A 20,288-nucleotide genomic window follows, 5' to 3' on the forward strand; every position below is an offset into this window, starting at 1 on the left:
GATTCCAATTCCCAGACGGCAGCAGGGAGAAGGGAGGGGAGGGAGAGGGATGGGATTCCCTCGCCTCCCTCTCCACAGGCACAACTTGGCCCCTTCCGCGGCCAAATAAAGCGTGAAAAGCGAGAGGCAGCAGCGAACGGCTCCTAGGGGCTTCGCGAATGGAAGAAAATCAAATCTCTGTCTGCGAGGCTGCACGCTGAGTTCCTAGAAGGCAGCAACAAGTGCTGGCTCCCTCCCACCGTGGGACTGCCGGGGATGGAGTCAGAACAGCCTCACTCACACCCACCCTGGAACAGCCCAGGATCAGCCCAGCCTCACTCACATCCACCCTGGGACTGCCCAGGATCAGCCCAGCCTCACTCACATCCACCCTGGGACTGGCCAGGATCAGCCCAGCCTCACTCACATGCACCCTGGGATGCCCAGGATCAGCCCAGCCTCACTCACATCCACCCTGGAACAGCCCAGGATCAGCCCAGCCTCACTCACATCCACCCTGGGACTGGCCAGGATCAGCCCAGCCTCACTCACATGCACCCTGGGATGCCCAGGATCAGCCCAGCCTCACTCACATCCACCCTGGAACAGCCCAGGATCAGCCCAGCCTCACTCACATCCCACCCTGGGATCCCAGGATCAGCTCAGGCTCACTCACATCCCACCCTGGAACAGCCCAGGATCAGCTCAGCCTCACTCACATCCCACCCTGGAACAGCCCAGGATCAGCCCAGCCTCACTCACATCCACCCTGGGATCCTGGGATCAGCTCAGCCTCACTCACATCCCACCCTGGGACTGCCCAGGATCAGCTCAGCCTCACTCACATCCCACCCTGGAACAGCCCAGGATCAGCCCAGCCTCACTCACATCCACCCTGGGATCCTGGGATCAGCCCAGCCTCACTCACATCCACCCTGGGATCCTGGGATCAGCTCAGCCTCACTCACATCCCACCCTGGAACAGCCCAGGATCAGCCCAGCCTCACTCACATCCACCCTGGGATCCCAGGATCAGCCCAGCCTCACTCACATCCCACCAAGAGCTGTGAGAGCCCTGCCTATGCCCTGAGGGAGCTGTGTTTCGTTTGCTGAAGGAAATGCAGCACATCTGTAGGTTTGGCAGGGCCAGAGGCTGAATCATGAACTGATTCAGCTGGAGGCTCCTCAGCTGGGGGATCCAGCCCTGAGCTGCTAAGGGAGGGATCCCCAGCACCAGGAGCACCTGGGACACACACCCTGCTCCCTGCCAAAATTTCTTCTTCACAGATTTTGTCCTCATTGCCAGGAGGGAATGACTTACAGTGACATTTCGCACAGATTTTCAGCTGCATCTGGATGGGCTGCCAGCACCAGTCTCCCACCACAACTGAGGTTTCAGACCCTTGCATTGCCATTCAGCAGGAAACACAGATACCTTTGGAAGTGTCAAGTTAAATGGGGAAAAGAGTCATAGTTTTCAAAATATTTTGCACATTAGACAAATTTTTCTTAGCTCTTTGCAGTTTTGTTTTATAATCTTGTAAGGGCTTAAAAGCATCACAATATACAGACCAAAGGATAACACCACAAGGAAGCACTTAAATAATAGAATTACAGAAGGATTTGGGTTGGAAGGGATATAACAGCACGTTATTCCAACCCATGCATGGACAGGAACTCTTTCCACACTCCCAGGTTGCTCCAAGCCCCATCCAACCCATCTTTGAACACTTCCAGGGATGAGGCAGCCACAGCTTCTCCGGGCAAAAAAAGTGGGCAACAAATCTTAATAAAACAAAGCACAGAGCATTTTGTAACCCATGGAGAGAGGGTTGTCACTGCCCTATGTGTAAATACCACAAATTGCCTTTTCTGTTATTCCTAATACTGCTCAGAGCTGCCTCAGTTTTCTTTTAAAGTAGAAGGAGAGAAAGAAATGAGCATTTGTCCCTTGTGCTTTCAAGGAATTCAAATCCATAATTAAAAATTCCTGCTTTGACACAATAAAATCTGGAGCTGTTTTCAGTGCTTGTGTTCAGGGTGCTGTTTCCTGACCTGTCTTTCCCAAGGTGCCCACACCATGCTTAAATCTTCTAGATTTGACTTAGTGTGAGCCAAGCACCCTGGGTTAAACCTTTGGGACATCACAGACAGCCAAACTCTCCCTAAAGAGAATTTTAAAAGCAAAAAGGCAGATGGAGGTTGCTGAACTCGTGCACTGAATTCTACAAATAAACTGTGAGTTTATTGACAAACGGCTGAGGAGATGGTCTGGTTCCACTTAGGGGCTGGAAGGACCCCAATTATCAATGCAAACATCTTGCCTGGACCCCGTTCCAGGAATTCTGTGCTCCAAGTTGTCCCATTACCTCAGCACCAGCACTGGGGGAGCAGAAATCCCTTTATACCAAGGGGAAAAAAAGGCAGCCAGCAGTACAGCAACACCTGATCCACAGCTGACACCAGATTCTCCAAGAAAGTCAACCCCATTTTAACACAAATCAAAATTACTATTTTTGGCCTTTTGGGGGGTTTTTAAGGCTTGGTTTGTGGCCAAAGGAGCTTCACTGAGGACCCTGCCCTAAGCAGGAGTGCTGGCAATCTTCCTGTCTGTGCACAGCACAGCATGATAATCACAAACAGGATGCTCTGTGAACTGGAAAGAGGGAAACCTCCCCAATTTCTTGTTATTACCTGTTTCTCTATATTTAGTTCACTTTAAGAATAGTTTGCAGAGAGTATTTTGCACTGGCTGCAAATACAGCCATGCTGCAAGCAGCAAAGGACAGAGGCTGCATTTTGGTGGCTTTCACCCACTTTTGCTCCTTCCCAGAGCCAGATTCAGACTAGGACACATTTCCTTTTGGGCACTGTCTGGTTTTGGTCCCTCCTTTACCCACTGCCCCCCACTAGGTTGGTAGCATCCTATGATGTTGGGGATCTCTGCCTGCCTCTTTGCTGAGGTGAAGCTGATTAATGAAATTAGGCATTATTAAGGGGTGAGGACACAAAAAGCACAATCATGGAAGTGTCACCTTTTCAAGAAACAGCTGGGAACAGCAACCAGCCCTGGCTGTGAGCGTGGCTAAGCCAGGAAAGTAGCAGGAGCCTTAGACTTTACAAGGAGCACACATTCCTGTATTAATTTCCTTATTTTCTTGACAGAGCCAGTGGCACAGCTTATGGGGGCCATCTGGAGAGCACATTGTGTTCTCACAAGAGTGCACAGACAGCTCAGGGCAGCTCAGACAGACTCACTTGGTATAAACTTCTTGGTGCTTACCAGCTTTGCCACCTGCCTCACAGCCTGGCTGGTGAAGGGCTTGCTCCAAGGTGGGACTCATTAAGTGCTGAATTCTCACACTGGCAACAAAAAGGAGCTGCAAGAGCTTAGACATTGTAAGAGCAGGTCGTGACAAATATTTCAAGGGCAGAAAAATCCAAGATTTGTCCATTAGAATGTATTTATTTGGAAATACATCAAAATGCCTGGGTGACACATCACAGTGAATGGTCGAGCTTGGTCCCTCCCCACAGTCCATCCCTGCCAAGTGGAGAGTTCTGCCTTCCCAACAGCAGTGGGATGAGACTCTTGGCTCATTCAATGGCTTCCATGACTTCCATCACCAGAGTCCTTGGTCCTGTCATGATGAGGCTGCTGATGGTCTGATAGTCCAGATGCAGAACATACACCCCATTCACTGAGAAAACAAACTGGCACACCTGCAAGAGAGGAGGGACAAGTCCCACAGCCTGGCATTAACTGGAACCAGGGGCTGTGATGCAAATAACTTGTGCCAAAATCCTGGAAACACTCAAGCATCATCACCCTACAGCCACACCAATAATCACAGTGCTGCCATCACTGTGTCATAAAAATGGGAGCAAAGGGATTTAGGCTGTGAGCTAACAGAGAGAAAAAAGGCTCATTTAGGAGCAGTGGCTCATTTCACAGATGGAAATGAAGCACAGTATTAACATCCAGCAATTTGGTGGCAAATGAGATTAGGTAAGGAGAAATTAACTGGGCTCTTGAGTAAATTAAACAAATTCATCCATCCCTTTCCAATCCTGCCTGAAGCAAACAAGGAGTCCCACTCTGCCTCTGAAGAATCCCATTATTTCAAATATTCATGTGACTTTAGACTTATAGCAGCTTTTAGAAATTACTCCCTTGCTTCTGGGCTTTCTGTAGGGAATTGGGAAACTCAACACTTCTTTCATTCATGCCTAAGACTTCACACTGAACTCACATGCCTGGGCCTAAAGTGAGTTTCAAGCTCTAAGTTCATTTCTCCTGAGCTGGAAATACTGGAAGTTACCTGATGAATCAAATCAAGGCATCAATTTAATATTATTATGGTTTTGTGTACATGGAAAACATCTCCATGCAGAAGTCCATTGCTAATAGCAGGGAAACCAAATACTCAGGTGCTGAGAATTTCAAGAACTGTGAGATTCAGGACAAACCTCTGCTCCTCCCTTGCCTCCCTGGGGTTATATAAAGTCACTGGAACAGAGCTGGGAATTCTCTGGTTTGTTTTTAGTAGCTCAAACAGTTTTGACACTTCCAAGGTCTGGCCCAGTGATGGTTTTATTTTGATAGTTTTTGAGTTTTAGCTGCTCACAGCCCCTGTGCTGCCTTGGAAAAGGCAAATCCTCCACTCTGCCACCATGCACAGGGCACTCTGCCTCCACCTCTCCCAGAGCTCCATGTGCCCATTCCATCAGTCTGATCCCCAGGGCAGGAGGTGGGAATACCATGGAGGATGTGTTCAGCCCAAAAAGCTCAAACAGGACACAAATCCTGTCTCCTGTTTATTCTCCATGAGGAAGAAGTACCTTCATGCCTGCAGCAGCAGCAGGTCCTCCTGGGTCCACTGCCTGGATGTGGCAAGGTCTTCCCCCTCTAACCACAAACCCCCAGCCCACTGCATCCCCCACGATCTGCAAGGAAAACAAAAGGGGTTTAAAAATCAAATAATGGGCTGGAGAGAGGAGATGCAACAGGTCCTAGAGAGACAGAGAGCTCGTGATCCAAACCTGCTGTGACAGAAAGGGCTGTGTACCAGGTGAGATGCAGAAATGATTAATTGCTCCCTGCAAAGCTGTTTCTGATTAATTCCCTGTCAGCCTGTGCAGGAAAGAAACTCACAGGCAGCACCAAGCTGAAGTGCAAGGCATGTACCACGAGCATTCCCATGGCACACACAGAGCCTTTTCCTTGGCACAGCAGAGCATTTCCTGGGGGAAGGGGCTGCTCTTGCCTTGCCCCATGCCAGTGTCAGCCTGCCTGAGCAGTTTGCTGTGACACTGCAGCCCTCTGAAGTGCCCAAAAGAGAAAAGGAATTCCCAAGGGACTTTGCACATCACCCATATAAATAAATAACAGCAACTGCAGAGCTAAGCAGGAGGAAATGAGCCATGAAAGGGCCAGGCTGGCAGAGTTGAAGGGCAGGGCAAGAGCATTTAGGAGAATGAACAGCACGTCCTCAGACGTGCCATGCTAATCACCAGCTTGATTTTTCTTGCTGCTTCCCACCACTTTCTGCAGCACATTTCATTTGGAACCTGATCCACAACTCCTGGTGCCAAACCAGCACAGCCAGGCAGCTCTCACACTTCCTGCACTGCTCTCTGTGAGTTTGCCCCTGTCAGGGGTGGGCAGTGAAGGGATGGGACACAAAAATAACCAAGTGCAATAGGATCCACAGGGCAGGAGCTGTCTTGTGACATTTCCACCAGCCCTGCCTTGACCAGTCCTACAGCTTTAGAAATAATTCAAAAAGCAAAGGCCCCAAACTTGGGTTGTCTGCAGCATCCTGGAGATTTGTCCATGCAAAAAGCCCCACATGAGGAAGGCAAGAGTGGCCCTTGGATGTTCCCCCATTCAGTGCAGCTCCAGCAGGTGCTGATGGATCAAATCAATACCCCTGATCTGCAGAGGGACCTGAAAGATGCATTGAGCTGTGCCTGAAGCCATGTGACAGAGGGTGAGTGTCACAGTCCCAAGTGTCACAGGATTTACTGATTCTACAGTTTGCAAGGAGCTGAATGGAACAGAAATCACAGAATCTTAGAATGGGTTGGATTGGAAAGGGCCTTGAAGATCACCTCATTCCACCTGCCAGGAGCAGGAACACCTTCCACTGTCCCAGGTTGCTCCAAGTCCTGTCCAGCCTGGCCTTGGACACTTTCAGGGATGGGGCAGCCACATTTTCTCTGGGCACCCTGTGCCAGGCCTCACCAATGGCAAAAAACTCCAAAATGGGAGATTTTTGCTGTCCAAGAAACATTTTCTTTCTTGATCTACCTGATCAATATGCATCAAACTCTCAGAGGGGCTGAGCACATTTCCCATGTGAAGACATTGACCCCTAGGGAGTCACCAACAAAAAGCCATGATGATGTGACATGCAATCAAAGCTTTAGCATAGAGAGGTCAGAGCAGCCAAAGAAAACCACCAGAGAGCAGGCAGGGAGCTGCATTAGCAAAGCCATTCCCAGTGGTCACTCACAGTCAATGTTTTCTTGACATAAGGGGCCCCAGGGGACAGCAGCTCTTCATTGGTGACAGGTCTCTTTAACACTAGAGCAGAAGGTGACAGATTCTATCAGAATCAAGGGGTTTGTACAGTAAAGTGCATAACAAGGCAGCCTGGGGGTTACCCTGGGCTGCAAAGCAGATGTTAGAACCACAGTTCCTGCACACAGAAACCTTTGTGTTATCTCAGTGGTTTTCCAGACACATGCACAACTCTCCAAACCAAGATGCAGAGGTGAGGCTGACCCTCTCCTCTAGATGGGTCTTGAGCCCATGCCCTGAATGAATAGATGTCTCCCATATAACAACAGGGAATGCAGAAGCCCAGACCTGATTTGGGGTTGCACTCAGGCACAGGAGGGAATACCAAGGTAGGAGGGGCAGTGAAGTAGGCATTGGAGTTTCCAGAGAGGGAAGTGATGCTGCTCCTTCGAACTGCTGAGACAACTTTGATCTCCTTGTTGGTCTGGACTGAAAGAGGCACATAAAAAATTTTCTATTAAAAACCGAATGGTTTAAAATAACAAACTTCCCGCTGAGCCTGACCTGCACTTGAAAGGTATGAAGAGGGCATTTGAGCATAGAAGGAGTAAAACCAGCTCCAAAGAAAGAGCTGATCTGATGCTAAGCTATTTTCCTGGGACAGGGGGCTGTGTTAGAGATGGTCACAGTGCATTGTGACATCCCCCACAAACCAGTGGGATGAGTGTTCACTTAATGGGATGCCCAGGGCAAGCTCTCAAACTCTGCTGGAGTGACACCCTCACGCCCAGGGTACTCTGCTAATGTCACCCTTGCCTCCAAGGCACATTACCCGAGAGGAAGCTGGTGTTGCCCGGCTCGGGGTTGAGCTTGCGGAGGCAGAAGGGGCTGTCGGGGCTCTCGGGCAGGGCGCGGTTGGAATTCTCATTGAGCAGCTCCGCCAGCCGCCGCCGCCGGCGGAAATTGATCCAGAAGTGGTAGAGGACGTCACTGTCAAAGAAGTGATGCCGGTTGGAGACTAGGAGAGAACAGGGGAGGAGGGAGAGCCTGAGGGGTGGAAAAATATGTCACAAATCTCCTGAGGGACCCTCATGAATTGCTGTTAATGCCCCTGTGCTCTGCTGCAGATTTCTGCCTGTTTGGGAATGCTGCCTGCGGGGAGGGAGGAACAGCAGGGCCACCCCACAAGAGGTGCCATCCCCAGGGGGCACTCAGTGTCACAGCCCTCCATCTGCCCCTGCTCAGAGGACTCCCTGCCTTCCAAATTGGAAGTTTAATTATAGCAGATGGATATGATCTCCAGCCAAGAGGAGCTAAACATTACATCCTCATGCCGCAGCCCTCCAACCCAGGGGTACAGCCCAGCCCTGTGGCCGGTGGCTTTGAAGAACTGAAGAGCAAGAGCTCAGATTTCATCTCAAAGCCTTTGTGGATGGTAAAAGATTGCTCCAGTTTCAAAGGTCACCAGCTCCAAACATAGAACTAAAAGGCTGCATTGCCATCTCCAAGTGGGCACTTGACCAGCACTTGTTGCACGGCGTGAATGAGGATTTGTTCCCACCCCAGCTCCAGCCAGAGCCTGGCTCACCGTGCTGAATGATGCCGTGCTCCAGCAGTGCCCGTCCCAGCTCCACTGCCTCCTGCCTGTTCTCCACTTCTCCCTCCTGAACCAGCCAGTCGATCATCTCGGAGCCCAGGAAAGCCCTCTGGTACTTCACCGAGTTCTCCTCCCTCACCTTCAGGATTGACTCTTCCACGCTCACCAGCCTGGCACAGAGGTGGGACAAGGCTCCGTGATGCCAGACATCCCTGCCGGTGCCACGGAACGCAGCCGGGTGAAGAGGGGCCGAGGGGCGGGCAAAGCATCGCAGCCACAGCATCTCACAGCAGCGGGGAGGGAGGGAGGGAGAGAGCGCGGAGCTGCACCGGCACCTTGGCAAATCTTCATCACGGGAGGCAGCAGCTCCAGCAGAGCCAGCTGGGCTGTGGGCTCAGCTAAAGACCACAGGGAAAGCCAAGCAAGCGTGGGTGGCGCAAGGCGGGCAGTCCAAAGGCAGGGGTGAGGTGGGTTCCAGTCCGCAGGTGCTCCCCTGGCAGCACTGAGAGCTGAATCCAGCGTCTCCACGAGAGGGTGCAGCCGGCTCAGCCATCGGACTGCGGGATGCTCGCCATCCCTCACCACCGCTGCGGACCGAGAGCAAAGCACAAGGGATGCACGTGTGGCACAGGGGCAGGGACAGTCCCAAAATCACCGCCTGCACCCATGGAGGACTCGCCTTCACTTTGGGACTCCCACTGCCAGTGTGGGAGCGTGTGCAGCTGTGAAAAGGCTGTTAAAGGAAACGGGTCCACAAAGTGGGCTGGGGTTAAACTCTGGGAAAATGGCCTGGATGTAGAACCAGAAACCATCAACAGACAGAAAACAAAACACTTGGAGGTGGAGGGAGTTTCCTCTACTCTCTGGAAGAAACCTTTTCTATTACAAATTTTGCACACAGGCTAAACAAGAGGCAGGGACCCAGGCCCACGAGGGTCCTGAAAGTCCCATACCTTGCTGACTTTGGTGGGACGGAAGTCCTAGTATTGGTGGAAACAGCTCACACAAGGAGGCTGGAACAGTGCTGGGAATGGTCACTGGATGTGCTCATCCCAGGAGCACCCAGACTGCACCTCCCTGTACCAGACCCCAGACCCTGCACCTGGGCTGGAGCCCTTGAGTTCATGTATGTCCCTGTATCAGTAACTCATGTACCCATGAGTTCATATAAAACTCCTGTCCCTCCCCAACACTCTGGCTGTCCTGTCCATGAGTTCATATAAAACTCCTGTCCCTCCCCAACACTGGCTGTCCTGTCCATGAATTCATAGTAAAACTCCTGTCCATCCCCAGCACTCTGGCTGTCCTGTGCATGAATTAATAGTAAAACTCCTGTCCATCCCCAGCACTCTGGCTGTCCTGTCCATGAGTTCATATAAAACTCCTGTCCCTCCCCAACACTCTGGCTGTCCTGTCCATGAGTTCCTAGTAAAACTCCTGTCCCTCCCCAACACTCTGGCTGTTCTGTCCATGAATTCATAGTAAAACTCCTGTCCCTTCCCAACACTCTGGCTGTCCTGTCCATGAATTCATAGTAAAACTCCTGTCCCTTCCCAACACTCTGGCTGTCCTGCAGCTGTGCCAGGGCTCACGAGCAGCATTTCCCAGTGGGACAGCAGGGAGTGCAGAGAAGGAAAAGCAGAGCTGTGGCTGCCAGCAGGGCCCAGCCCCAGTGCCCTGTGGCAGGGAGGACTCACTCACTTCTCATAGAGGCTCTGGCCTCTCAGGAACACCTTCACATCCTTGCTGAGGGGGAAGGTGCCGTCGTCCTTGCGGAAGCGGTAGAGCAGCTTGGCATCCTTGTAATCCGAGTGCTCATCACACACTGCCAAAACAGGCCAGGGGTGTCAGTGCTGATGGACACACAGGGCTCATGCTCAGCAGGGTGTTGTCCCCAGGGAAAAAGCTGTGATGGTTTTGTGTCATGACCTTCCCTGTGCCCCTCGTCCCCTGAACAACCGAGCCCTCAGTCCCCAAAAATTACCAGCTCAGGAATACCTGAGCTCATGATGGTGGGAGAGGTCAGTCCCAATGTACAGACCTTGGCAAAGCTGGAGCTGGGGTCTGCTTTTTGCTCCAGATACTAAAATATTCATTAGAAAAAACAGGGCTTCTTCTTCTTCTTTGTCTTTTTTTTTTTTTTCATTTACGTGTTAATGTTCAGATTTAGACTAAAACAGGATGAACAGAATCATCTCAATCATCCTTTTTAAAAAAGCTACAGCCACATGTAAGCAGACTGAGAGTACAGAGGAAAAAAAGCCACACTCCACTCATAAAATTACTTCTGTCAAAAATGCTCATAAGCTAAAAAAATGTTAAATGGCACAAACTTTTCCACATCATTTTGTGTCAACCCTGCCCAATAGCAAACTGATCTGGAGAGAAAATTTCCTTCAAAGCCAGGTGCAATATTACTGGAGTAATAAAATCTGTATGAAAAGCCCGGGATTCATCCTGGGGATGGGCACACAGTCTGCAAATGGCTTTATAGTTCATGTAACCTTTATCAGGTAATTATTTGGGCTACCAAATATTCAAATAAATATTTGAGATAAACCTGCCTGAAACTGACTCCTAGACTACCAGTACACAAAAAAAAAAAAAAAAACCCAAAAAAAAAAAAACAACCAACCAAAAAACAAAAAAAAAAGACAAAACAAAAACTGAAACAAAGACAAAAAAACCTAGCCCAAAAATCATAGTTCAGCTCTTAACAGTCAGCCTGCCTTCAGCTCCACCCATGCATGTGAAGGAAGAAGAATAAATGTAAGTGATAAAAAAAACAAACCCAAGGAACAAAAAGAAAAAAAAAACTAGAATAAAGAATATGCCTGGAAAACAAAGAAAATTAGTCAAAAGGAAAAAGAAAAAACACAAGTGTTTCCTCACTAAAGTAACTTCATCCACTAGAGTGAAATTCAAAAGATTCAAGACACTTCTTGTGAAAATTTTAACAATTTTCATCGTTCTGAGCAGACAGGCAAAACCACATTCTCCTTCAGGTGAGCAGCAAAATGCCAAAACTTGTCAGATTATCTGAGGATCATCATTCCTGCAGAGCAGCTGTCTCAGATGCAATCAGGACTCTACAGCCTGTGACTCACTGAGCACGAGGGCAGGATGAGAAAGTTGTTTTAGCAATGAAAGTCTGCAGCCTCATCATTCCAAGGAGCAGCTATTCCAAAGCCATTGCAACCAGGAACAGAACAAAAAACCCTACAGGACGGGGCCTATAGAAAACCAAAGCAGTTTTCCTATTTAAAAATCAATTTTGATGTGTTTCCAGTGTGTAATGGAACCAAAGCCCGAAACACACCAGACAATTCAGAGGCAGCACGATGATCTTCATGAGATAATTATCTGGATGCCAGGGGAGAGGAGGGCAAACACTTCAGCCAGACAATTGCCAAGCACCCAGCACTGGCAGCCCTCTTTCCACAGGACTAACAAAATTAATGGACACAAGGCAAGCTGGAAATTCAACTTCTGTGTCCTTCCAGGAATTGTCACAGGAGCAGGAGGGACACATTTTAATATGCAATCACAGCAGTGCTGGTACCCAGCACTGCACTGGTTTAATTAACTAATGGACTTATTTCAAACTGTCAGTTGGAGAGCTGGAAAAATAATCAGGTGTAAGTGTTAATGGTTAACTGAGAACTCCCTGCCTCAGCTTTTTGTGATAAAGCCCAGCACCAGTTTATTTTTGTTCAAGGCAGTTTAATGTAAAGGGCATTACCCTCAGCAAGTAGCAGATGGCGACAGGGAGTGTTTGCATTGCAGTGGTCAAAGGCAGCTATTTTTGGAGCCCAGAGAAGAGGGGGAGGAGAGGGTTTGGTTTGGTGTGGTTTGGTTTGGTGATCATCTGCTTCTGCCTCCTCAGCTACATCCTGATGTGATAACCCAGCACCCAGATCCAGGCTGCCCCAGCTGCTGTCCCAAAGCCCTGGGAGCAGCAGAGCTCAGCCAGAGCCCTTCCCACCCATGGCAGAGGTGTCCCAGGGCTGTCTGACAGTCTGGGGTTCTCTTCCTGGCTGGGCCTGAAAAACACATGGACAGGAATTGCTTTGTGCCCATCTGAAGCACAACTTGTTTTCTCCTGTTATATTGGGACCAAGGGCTGGACCTTGCTCTGCAGCACAGAGCTCAGTATGTGACCTGAGTTAATCCAAAACTACTGAAAGTTCCAAAGAAATTTTAAAAAGAAAAAAACCTGAATGCTACTAAGAGCTGGGCTTGAGCATCAAACTGCTTTTTCTCAATGCTTCCTTTTTCTCCCCTTCCTTTTTTTTTTTTTTTTTAATTAGGTTCCACTGACAAGCCTTTGTAACAGCAGCACACACTTAAACCCCAAAGGAAGGAGAAATCCTTCATCTCCAGGTTCACAAGTGCCAGATTAAATTTTCCTCGGTGTGTACTCCACAGCCCTATTTGTCCCATCATGGGGAAAACTAAGGAATACTGGGGTCTTATGGCAAGAGAATGAATTTTCCTGCAGATGTGAAGCACGTGCTGTAATTCAGCCTCCATTTCTGTGTGACAGCTGCTGCACAAGCATCCACCTGGCTGGGTGCAGGAATGCAGGTCAGGTGTGGAAGAGACACTTTTGACATCATTTTACCCCTACACAGCCCAAGCCCCTTCTCTGGTGGGCAGGGAGCTGGCACAAAGAAATCCAGCCTCTGCAGGAGCCCTGATCCACGGCAGGGGGGCACACAGGAACCTGGCCATGCTCCTGCATGCTGCGCTGGGGGACACAGGGGGTGAGCAGAGACACGGGTGAGCAGGGACACACAGGGGGTGAGCAGGGACACAAGGGGGTGAGCAGAGACAGGGGTGAGCAGGGACACAGGGGGTGAGCAGGGACACAAGGGGGTGAGCAGAGACAGGGGTGAGCAGGGACACAAGGGGGTGAGCAGAGACAGGGGTGAGCAGGGACACAAGGGGGTGAGCAGGGACACAAGGGGGTGAGCAGAGACAGGGGTGAGCAGGGACACAGGGGGTGAGCAGGGACACAAGGGGGTGAGCAGAGACAGGGGTGAGCAGGGACACACAAGGGGTGAGCAGGGACACACAAGGGGGTGAGCAGGGACACAAGGGCGTGAGCAGAGACAGGGGTGAGCAGGGACACGGGGTGAGCAGGCACACGGGGGCAGGTGGCAGGGACACAGGGGGTGAGCAGGAACAGGGGTGAGCAGGAATAGGGGTGAGCAGAGACAGGGGTGAGCAGAGACAGGGGTGAGCAGGTACATGGGGTCAGCAGGCACAAAGGTGAGCAGGGATACAGGGGGGTGAAGCAGGCACACGGGGGATGGCAGGCGGGCAAACAGGGGATGAACAGGCACACAGGGGATGAACAGGCACACGGGATGAACAGGCACACAGGGGATGAACAGGCGCACACGGGATGAACAGGCACACACGGGATGAACAGGCACACAGGGGATGAACAGGCACACACGGGGATGAACAGGCACACACGGGGATGAACAGGCACACAGAGGGTGAAGCAGGCACACAGGGGATGGCAGGCACACACACGGGGGCGGCAGGCGGGCACACACCGTGGTGGATGATGTAATGGTCCATCAGTTTCTGCAGCAGGCGGATTGCCGTCTCGCGGTCCGGCGCCTCCTTGTGCTCCACCAGCCAGTCTGTGAGCTCCTTGGCCACGAAGCAGTTGGGGTAGGTCCTCAGGTGGTACCTCCTGTCCTTCACCAGCTTCCCATCGTGCAGGCGGAGCCTGGGGGGAAAGGCAGCCCCTGAGCACAGCTGGGCTCTCGGGGCAGTTGGGTGTGCTGGCCCAGATGTGCCCAGCCTGGGGAGAACACCCGGGATGTGCTGGCAGTGGTGCCAAGCAGCCAGGACTGGCAAATACCACCAAACCCCTTGGATCAGCCATTCCCAGGGAGCTCTCCACCATGCCCTTCTGTCCTTCTGCCACCACTCAGTGTGCCTGAGCAGAACTAGTCTGACCCATACGTGTTTTTTCATTCTAAACAAGCCTCTAAAACCCACAACAGCCAACTAAAGGGGGGACAAAACTCAGAAAAAAAATAGCAGTACAATGTATTTGTTATCTATGATTCTGTGTCTAGTTCTCCTTCCCCATGACCAGGAAAGCAGGAATAAAGCTGCTCCCAGCACAGAGCCTTACTCATAACTCCAGGTGGGAGCAGTAACAGGAGCCCTCCTTTCTTCTGCCCAAGCAAAAAGTGCCAGGTGGATCCCAGCAGTAGCTAATCCATGCACCCACTAGCCCACAGTGAACAACAGTCCTGACATTTTCTGCTTCCAGCTGGGATTGACTGGGACAGTTTACTCAAACAACACCCCTCCTGCTGTTCTGGCTGTTCTGCAGCTCCGATGGAAAGATACACGGGGGAGGGTTCCTCAGGTGAGCACAGCTTTGACTTTTAAAGGACCTTAACAACTGAAGGAGCCACAGGGCACAGAGTTCCTCTGTGCTCCAGCCAAAGCCAGCCCAGTTTGGCAGGAGATCTGTCCAGGGGCCAAACCTCTGCCCTGTAGCCACGACCGTTCCCAAGACACCCCTGCTGGAAAATGCCCAGTGTGTGCAGCAGGCTCTGAGGGGAGATATTAATTAAACATCTCTGTAACTCCAGGATGGTTTTAGTTTCAAATTATTCATCGCAATTCCCAGTTTTGCCCCGAGCCAGTGAGTTTTACTAAGGAATTAAACACAGCAGCCTTTCATTATTTCATGCCTCCTGTTCTTGTGTTCTTTTTGGAAAAGTTATGCCTGTTGGACAACACAAGAAGTTTAAATACCCTAAAAACCTATCAGCAAATAATGGATTATCCTATATTGTAGGATTTATAAATAAGTTCCTAAAAGTTTTACCATAAAGCATTTTGTTACAGGAATAGTTAGTGATTGATTGTACAATTAATGCTGAGAAGGTGAGAGAAGTTTTCAGACCTTTCTGCTAATTAAAGTACAGAGGCTCCCCAGCTATGGGGGCAGACACAACCAATTTTTATGTCCTCTCTCCTTCACAATCAGCAAGTGGGAAGGCACTTTAGAGGAATGTTTTGGAAAGATATGAAATGTTCCAAGAGTGCTTTATTGCCATCAAGAGTCTGCAGGATTCTATAAATAATATATATATATATATCTATGTATATGTACACTCACACACACCCCCTGTACATACAAAAACATGTAGACCATAATCACACAAAGCCTGAATGAGAAACTGGTTGGGAGAACACTATTTCCCCGATTTTATTCCCTTTTTAAAATCATGTTTCAGAATACAGGAAAAAAAAAAAAAAAAAAAAAAAAAAAAAAAAAAAAAAAAAAAAAAAGAAAGCTCAGATTTTAAAGGTGAAAAATAAAATAAAAAATATTTTAGCAAGCAGTGCTGCTAAGGCCTAAGATTTAAAAATTTAACAACATTCTGAAAATATTTGATTGGGAGCAATTGCCAGCACAGGATTAAGTGGTGTTTCAGCACCTCTGGGGCAGCTTTTTGGACCTTTAATGCTGTTTTGAGCCTGTGAGGAGTTTTCCCTCTGTCCTGCAGACCCAGGGCAGCGGAAGAGGCTCGACTGGAGTGTCCTTGTGGACTTTTCACTTTCCTCTTGTTTACTGCTTCCTGTCAACCCTGAAGAGACAAACTTTGTCCTTCAGCCACAGGATGTAACAGCTCTTGTGTGATGTTACAAAAACAAAGCTGGTGAAACCATGAGCAGGTTTTATTCCAGATAAAAAGGATTGGGGAAATATATAATAATAAGTAATATTATGAGTTTTCTAAATGGTAAAATTCACCCTGTGGACATACTACTTCTTCAAAAGGATTTTTTAAAAAAGGCAGAATAAGGTCAGGATAAAACACTTGCTGGGACATGAGAATGGGCTCTTATGAAACACTCCTGGCTTGGCAGGCAGAGCCTCCACGTGCGTTTGCTTTGGGTAGGCTGTGTTGGGTAAGCAAATTGTTTCTTTGTCAAGGTCACTACAAAGCCATCATTATTCATCCTGGGTAACCTCGTTGAAAGGGACATCCAAACAGAAGAGGAATAACCTCTCCCTCACCTCCCATGAAAACAGACCTTGAGCATCTCAAATGACAAGGTGGATCTTTCAAGGATATTAATCCCAGTTCACATTCCCACAGCAGCCAAGCACAAATGAGTGGCCTTGGAAAGATGCATCAGCCAAAAGATCTTTTCTGTTCCTATCTTCACAGGAACAAACAAACAAAAACCCACAAATAAACCCCTACCAAAACAGCCAAGTGCTCAGTAAAAGGCAGCAACAGACAGAAGCATTTCTGCAAAGCAGCTGCAGCTGGAGAGGCACATTCAGGAAAAAGGCTCAGCAAACCCCAGTTTGCACCACCCCCAGTCTGAAAAAGCACCAGTACATCTGGGGACAAGGGAGGGCTTTGCATGCCTGTGACAGTGGTACTGAGATGTTTTATTTTCTTTGTATTTAAATATAAGTATAGGAAGACTTAAATCTCAAAAAGAAATCCCAGCAAGCACAAGCATAATTCCCAGTCCTCCCTTTTACCAGTGCTAGAAATTTAATAATTAGCTTTTTCAGGTCATTCTGACCATGAAGTCTCATCTTTGAATAAGGTTCACTGTTACATCAAGCAGTGCCCCATAATTCCTCAAGGAAGATTTCACCACAAGAGATCCAAGTCCAACAGAGAAGCACCAAACCTCCTGCAGACAAATGACTTTTGGGCAAGAATACAAATCTTGGCACATTCAGGCACACACCTTTAGTGAGCCCAGTTTCCAGACCACCAAAATATGAGCACTTTATTTAACAGCATTGCAGTCTGAGTATCCAAATAAAACACCACTCTGAAAGTTTTGGACAGTGACAGAAACTACAATTTTATTCTTTGTAGGAAAAAAGCTTCCTTCTCCTCTCACTTATTCCGTGCAAGATATAAATTTACTGGGTATATTTTCTGTTTGGGAGTGATTAATGCAGTTTAACAGAGCTATTAGAGCACAGCTGCTTCTCATGACCATGGGAATACCCAGATGAGAGTGCACCAGGGCTTGTCCATACTTGAGGAACTCCAATTACAGCAGGGTGTGAATGCAAGGCAAGGAAGCTGCTCCAGAACCTCTCAGTGCAGATAAGCCATTTGTTGCAATTAGAAGTGACTAATTGGGCCTCTCTTACAGAATGCCACCCAGGAATACACAACGCCCAGTAAAGCTGATGTGATTCTCATGCAAGTTTATGTGTCTGACACAAGAGGAGTGACAGCAGACATGAGGAACAAGCCTGAGCCAGCAACTCTGTTACACTCAGGCCAAAACATCAGTGAAAATTTGATTTTTGTCTTTCTAGTGAAGAGAGACTCCAAATATAAAAATCTTTTTCTCCTCCCTGGACTGGGCAGCTGCTGAAGCAGAGGGATCCTGGCAAACCAAACCACAGTGGCCAATGCCCCACTGATTCCTCCAGGATCTGCTTCATTCCCAGCCATCCACACAGAGCATTCCTCCAGCCCTCACCTCTGCAGCTATTGCTGGCTGGGAAACACATCCTGACACTGAACAGACTCACCCCTCTGGCCAAACCAAACTCTGAGGGATTTTGCAAACTTGCTGGGCAGCCAAAGATCTGTAAAGATGGAGCAAAGGTTTGTTTGATTTAATGTAATAGTGGGGAGGCAGGGCAGGAAGCGGGGAGCAGGGAAAAACAAATGTTTGATGTTTCATGTGGATACAGCAGCATTTATTTGCTGATGGAGGTTCACTGAGCCAGGGCAGCTGCAAGGCTCCTTTCCCTGCCTCTGTATTCCACATCTGGGGAACAGCAGGGGAGGACAAGGTGGACATTTAGCCCTGTCCATCTGCTGTGGTCTGACACATCACCCAGCCTCTGCCTCAGTTTCCCCAGTGCTCTCCAGCAGCTATCCAGGTCCCAGGAAGATCCATACCATTGACTCCTGACTTGCCAGGCCGTAAGATCCCCAGAACACAAGAGAGAAATTCCAACTCTGTGTGTTCTGCCTCACTCAATTCTCCTTCCAGACAGAGATTCAGTGGAAGGAGCAGCCCAGCTCCAGGCTGGGTCCATCTCCTCATCCTCCTCCCCAGGTTCTACACCAACAGCTCCTTCCCATCCTTCTACACTGGGAACAGGCTCCTGCCCAGACCAAAGCAAAAGGATGGAACTGCTGTGTGCCCAGCCCCAGCAAAAGGATCCTCCTCTCCCTCATTGTGAGCTCTCAAATTTTGGGAGCTCCCTAAACCAGGAAACTTCAAGGCACTGCAGCTATGGGAAAAAAGAAAGAAAAAAAAAAAAAAAAAAAAAAAGAAAAAAAAGAAAAAAAATATGCATGTCCTCAAAACTACATAAACTTTGGAGTTTCTATTTAACTTTAGCCCAGTGAGCAGTGTACTGGAAGAGTTCTGTTCACAAACAAATTTACTGTATTCCTTTCCTGTGCCTACAGTCACAATCACCAGATGTTCCAGGGCCTGATCTGCTCCTGTCCTGCAACAGGTATGGGGAAGTCACATCACCCCCCACATATGGAACATGGTTTTAATACACACCTTGATTATTTTATTTTCTCTGTGAATATGTGATCACTTCCTTTGGCCTCGGGGCTCAACTTAAACTTCAGTCACTCCAGATGAGTAAAATATTGGAAATAAAAATATGAATAAATCTGCTCTGTCCCTTGGCTGTATTTTCAATATGGGGCCCCAGTCCTTAGCTGGAAGTTATCAATCCTTGATACAGTACAAATAATGAAGCTTAAGCTAACAGTGCTCACTAAGAATGGGCAATATATCTACACCAAGCTAATATTAGGGATCTGATGACAGCATACTCAGGCTCTGGACTATTTAGATTATCAAGGATGTATTTCCTATTTTCCACTCACATTTCAAAACAAACCAGAATGGCTCCAGATCCAAACAAGCAAACTCTGCTCTAGAGCAAGGAAACCCACATCAGATGCTTGGAAGCAAAGAGGAGTTCTGACCCCAGATACACAAGGAACATGTTTGCTCAGCCACACATTGCAGAGGAGAATGGAATTCTGTCTTCATAAGAAGAAAAGAGAAGCTGCTGAAGAACTAGAACTACAAACCAGCAGAAGTTCCCAAAAGAGACTTTCAGGAAAGCAAAGATCCAGTTCAGGCACGTGGCACCCCTGGAATGCCCTTCCAAGTCCCCCTGAAATTGTGATCATCCCCAAAAATGCTGCTGTCCTCATCCAGCTGGGAATCAGGGACCTGTGGGGCTGTTCAGTGCTACCAGATCACTTTGGGGATGGTGGAATGGCACAAAAAAATCTGATGCCATCTAAACTCACCCATCAGTGCCCTGGTACCTGGGGATGAAGGGTGGGAGATGCCAGGGAGGAGCAGCAGCCAAGGTATAACAGGGAAGGACGTGGTTCAGCACTCTTTGGTGGGTGAAGGGAGGATCAGCAGGTACTGAGAGGGGACAAGAGCTTGCTCCAGGATTAACCTCGGAGCCTGCTGCTAACGGGGCACAGCCCCGGGCTGCAGAAGAACCCCAGGAGCTCCTACCTCAGCTGCTCTCCAGCAATCATCACCTCAGCCCTGTAGTGGTGCTCCGTGGCTTTCTTCTTGAGGCTGCTGCTCAGGCTCTCCATGCCGGGCTGGCGCTGCTGCCCATGGGAGGCGGCTCGGGGGATGCGGCTCGGGGGAGGCGGCTCGGGGGATGCGGCTCGGGGGAGGCGGCTCGGGGGATGCGGTTCGAGGGGAGGCGGCTCGGGGGATGCGGCTCGGGGGATGCGGCTCGGGGGATGCGGTTCGGGGGAGGCGGCTCGGGGGAGGCGGTTCGAGGGATGCGGCTCGGGGGATGCGGTTCGGGGGATGCGGTTCGGGGGATGCGGCTCGGGGGATGCGGCTCGGGGGATGCGGTTCGAGGGGATGCGGCTCGGGGGATGCGGCTCGGGGGAGGCGGCTCGGGGGAGGCGGCTCGGGGGATGCGGTTCGAGGGGATGCGGCTCGGGGGAGGCGGCTCGGGGGATGCGGCTCGGGGGGAGGCGGCTCGGGGGGAGGCGGTTCGGGGGGAGGCGGCTCGGGGGATGCAGTCCCGGTCTGTCCCGGTCTGTCCCGGTCTGTCCCGGTCTGTCCCGAGTGGCACGGTGCAGGTGAGGCAACCCGGAGCTGTGGCTCCGCTCCACGCCT

General features: G+C 49.7%; 1 protein-coding gene across 1 annotated transcript; it reads right to left on the bottom strand.

Annotated features, from left to right (window-relative positions):
* Nucleotides 1–3,425: 3,425 nt before the first annotated feature.
* On the bottom strand, nt 3,426–20,288 carry LOC306809824 (DEP domain-containing mTOR-interacting protein-like). The gene is made up of 10 exons (XM_079321709.1): nt 20,179–20,288; nt 19,662–19,821; nt 13,670–13,848; nt 9,804–9,927; nt 8,094–8,272; nt 7,338–7,523; nt 6,854–6,994; nt 6,498–6,568; nt 4,822–4,926; nt 3,426–3,702 (listed from the first exon to the last, which is right to left on the bottom strand). Exons 2-10 carry the CDS (start codon nt 19,745–19,747, stop codon nt 3,577–3,579), a joined length of 1,197 nt encoding a protein of 398 aa, XP_079177835.1. The 5' UTR covers nt 19,748–19,821; nt 20,179–20,288; the 3' UTR covers nt 3,426–3,576.

Source organism: Erithacus rubecula, assembly GCF_903797595.1.
Source record: "Erithacus rubecula genome assembly, chromosome: 18".
In the NCBI taxonomy this organism is placed as follows: domain Eukaryota; kingdom Metazoa; phylum Chordata; class Aves; order Passeriformes; family Muscicapidae; genus Erithacus; species Erithacus rubecula.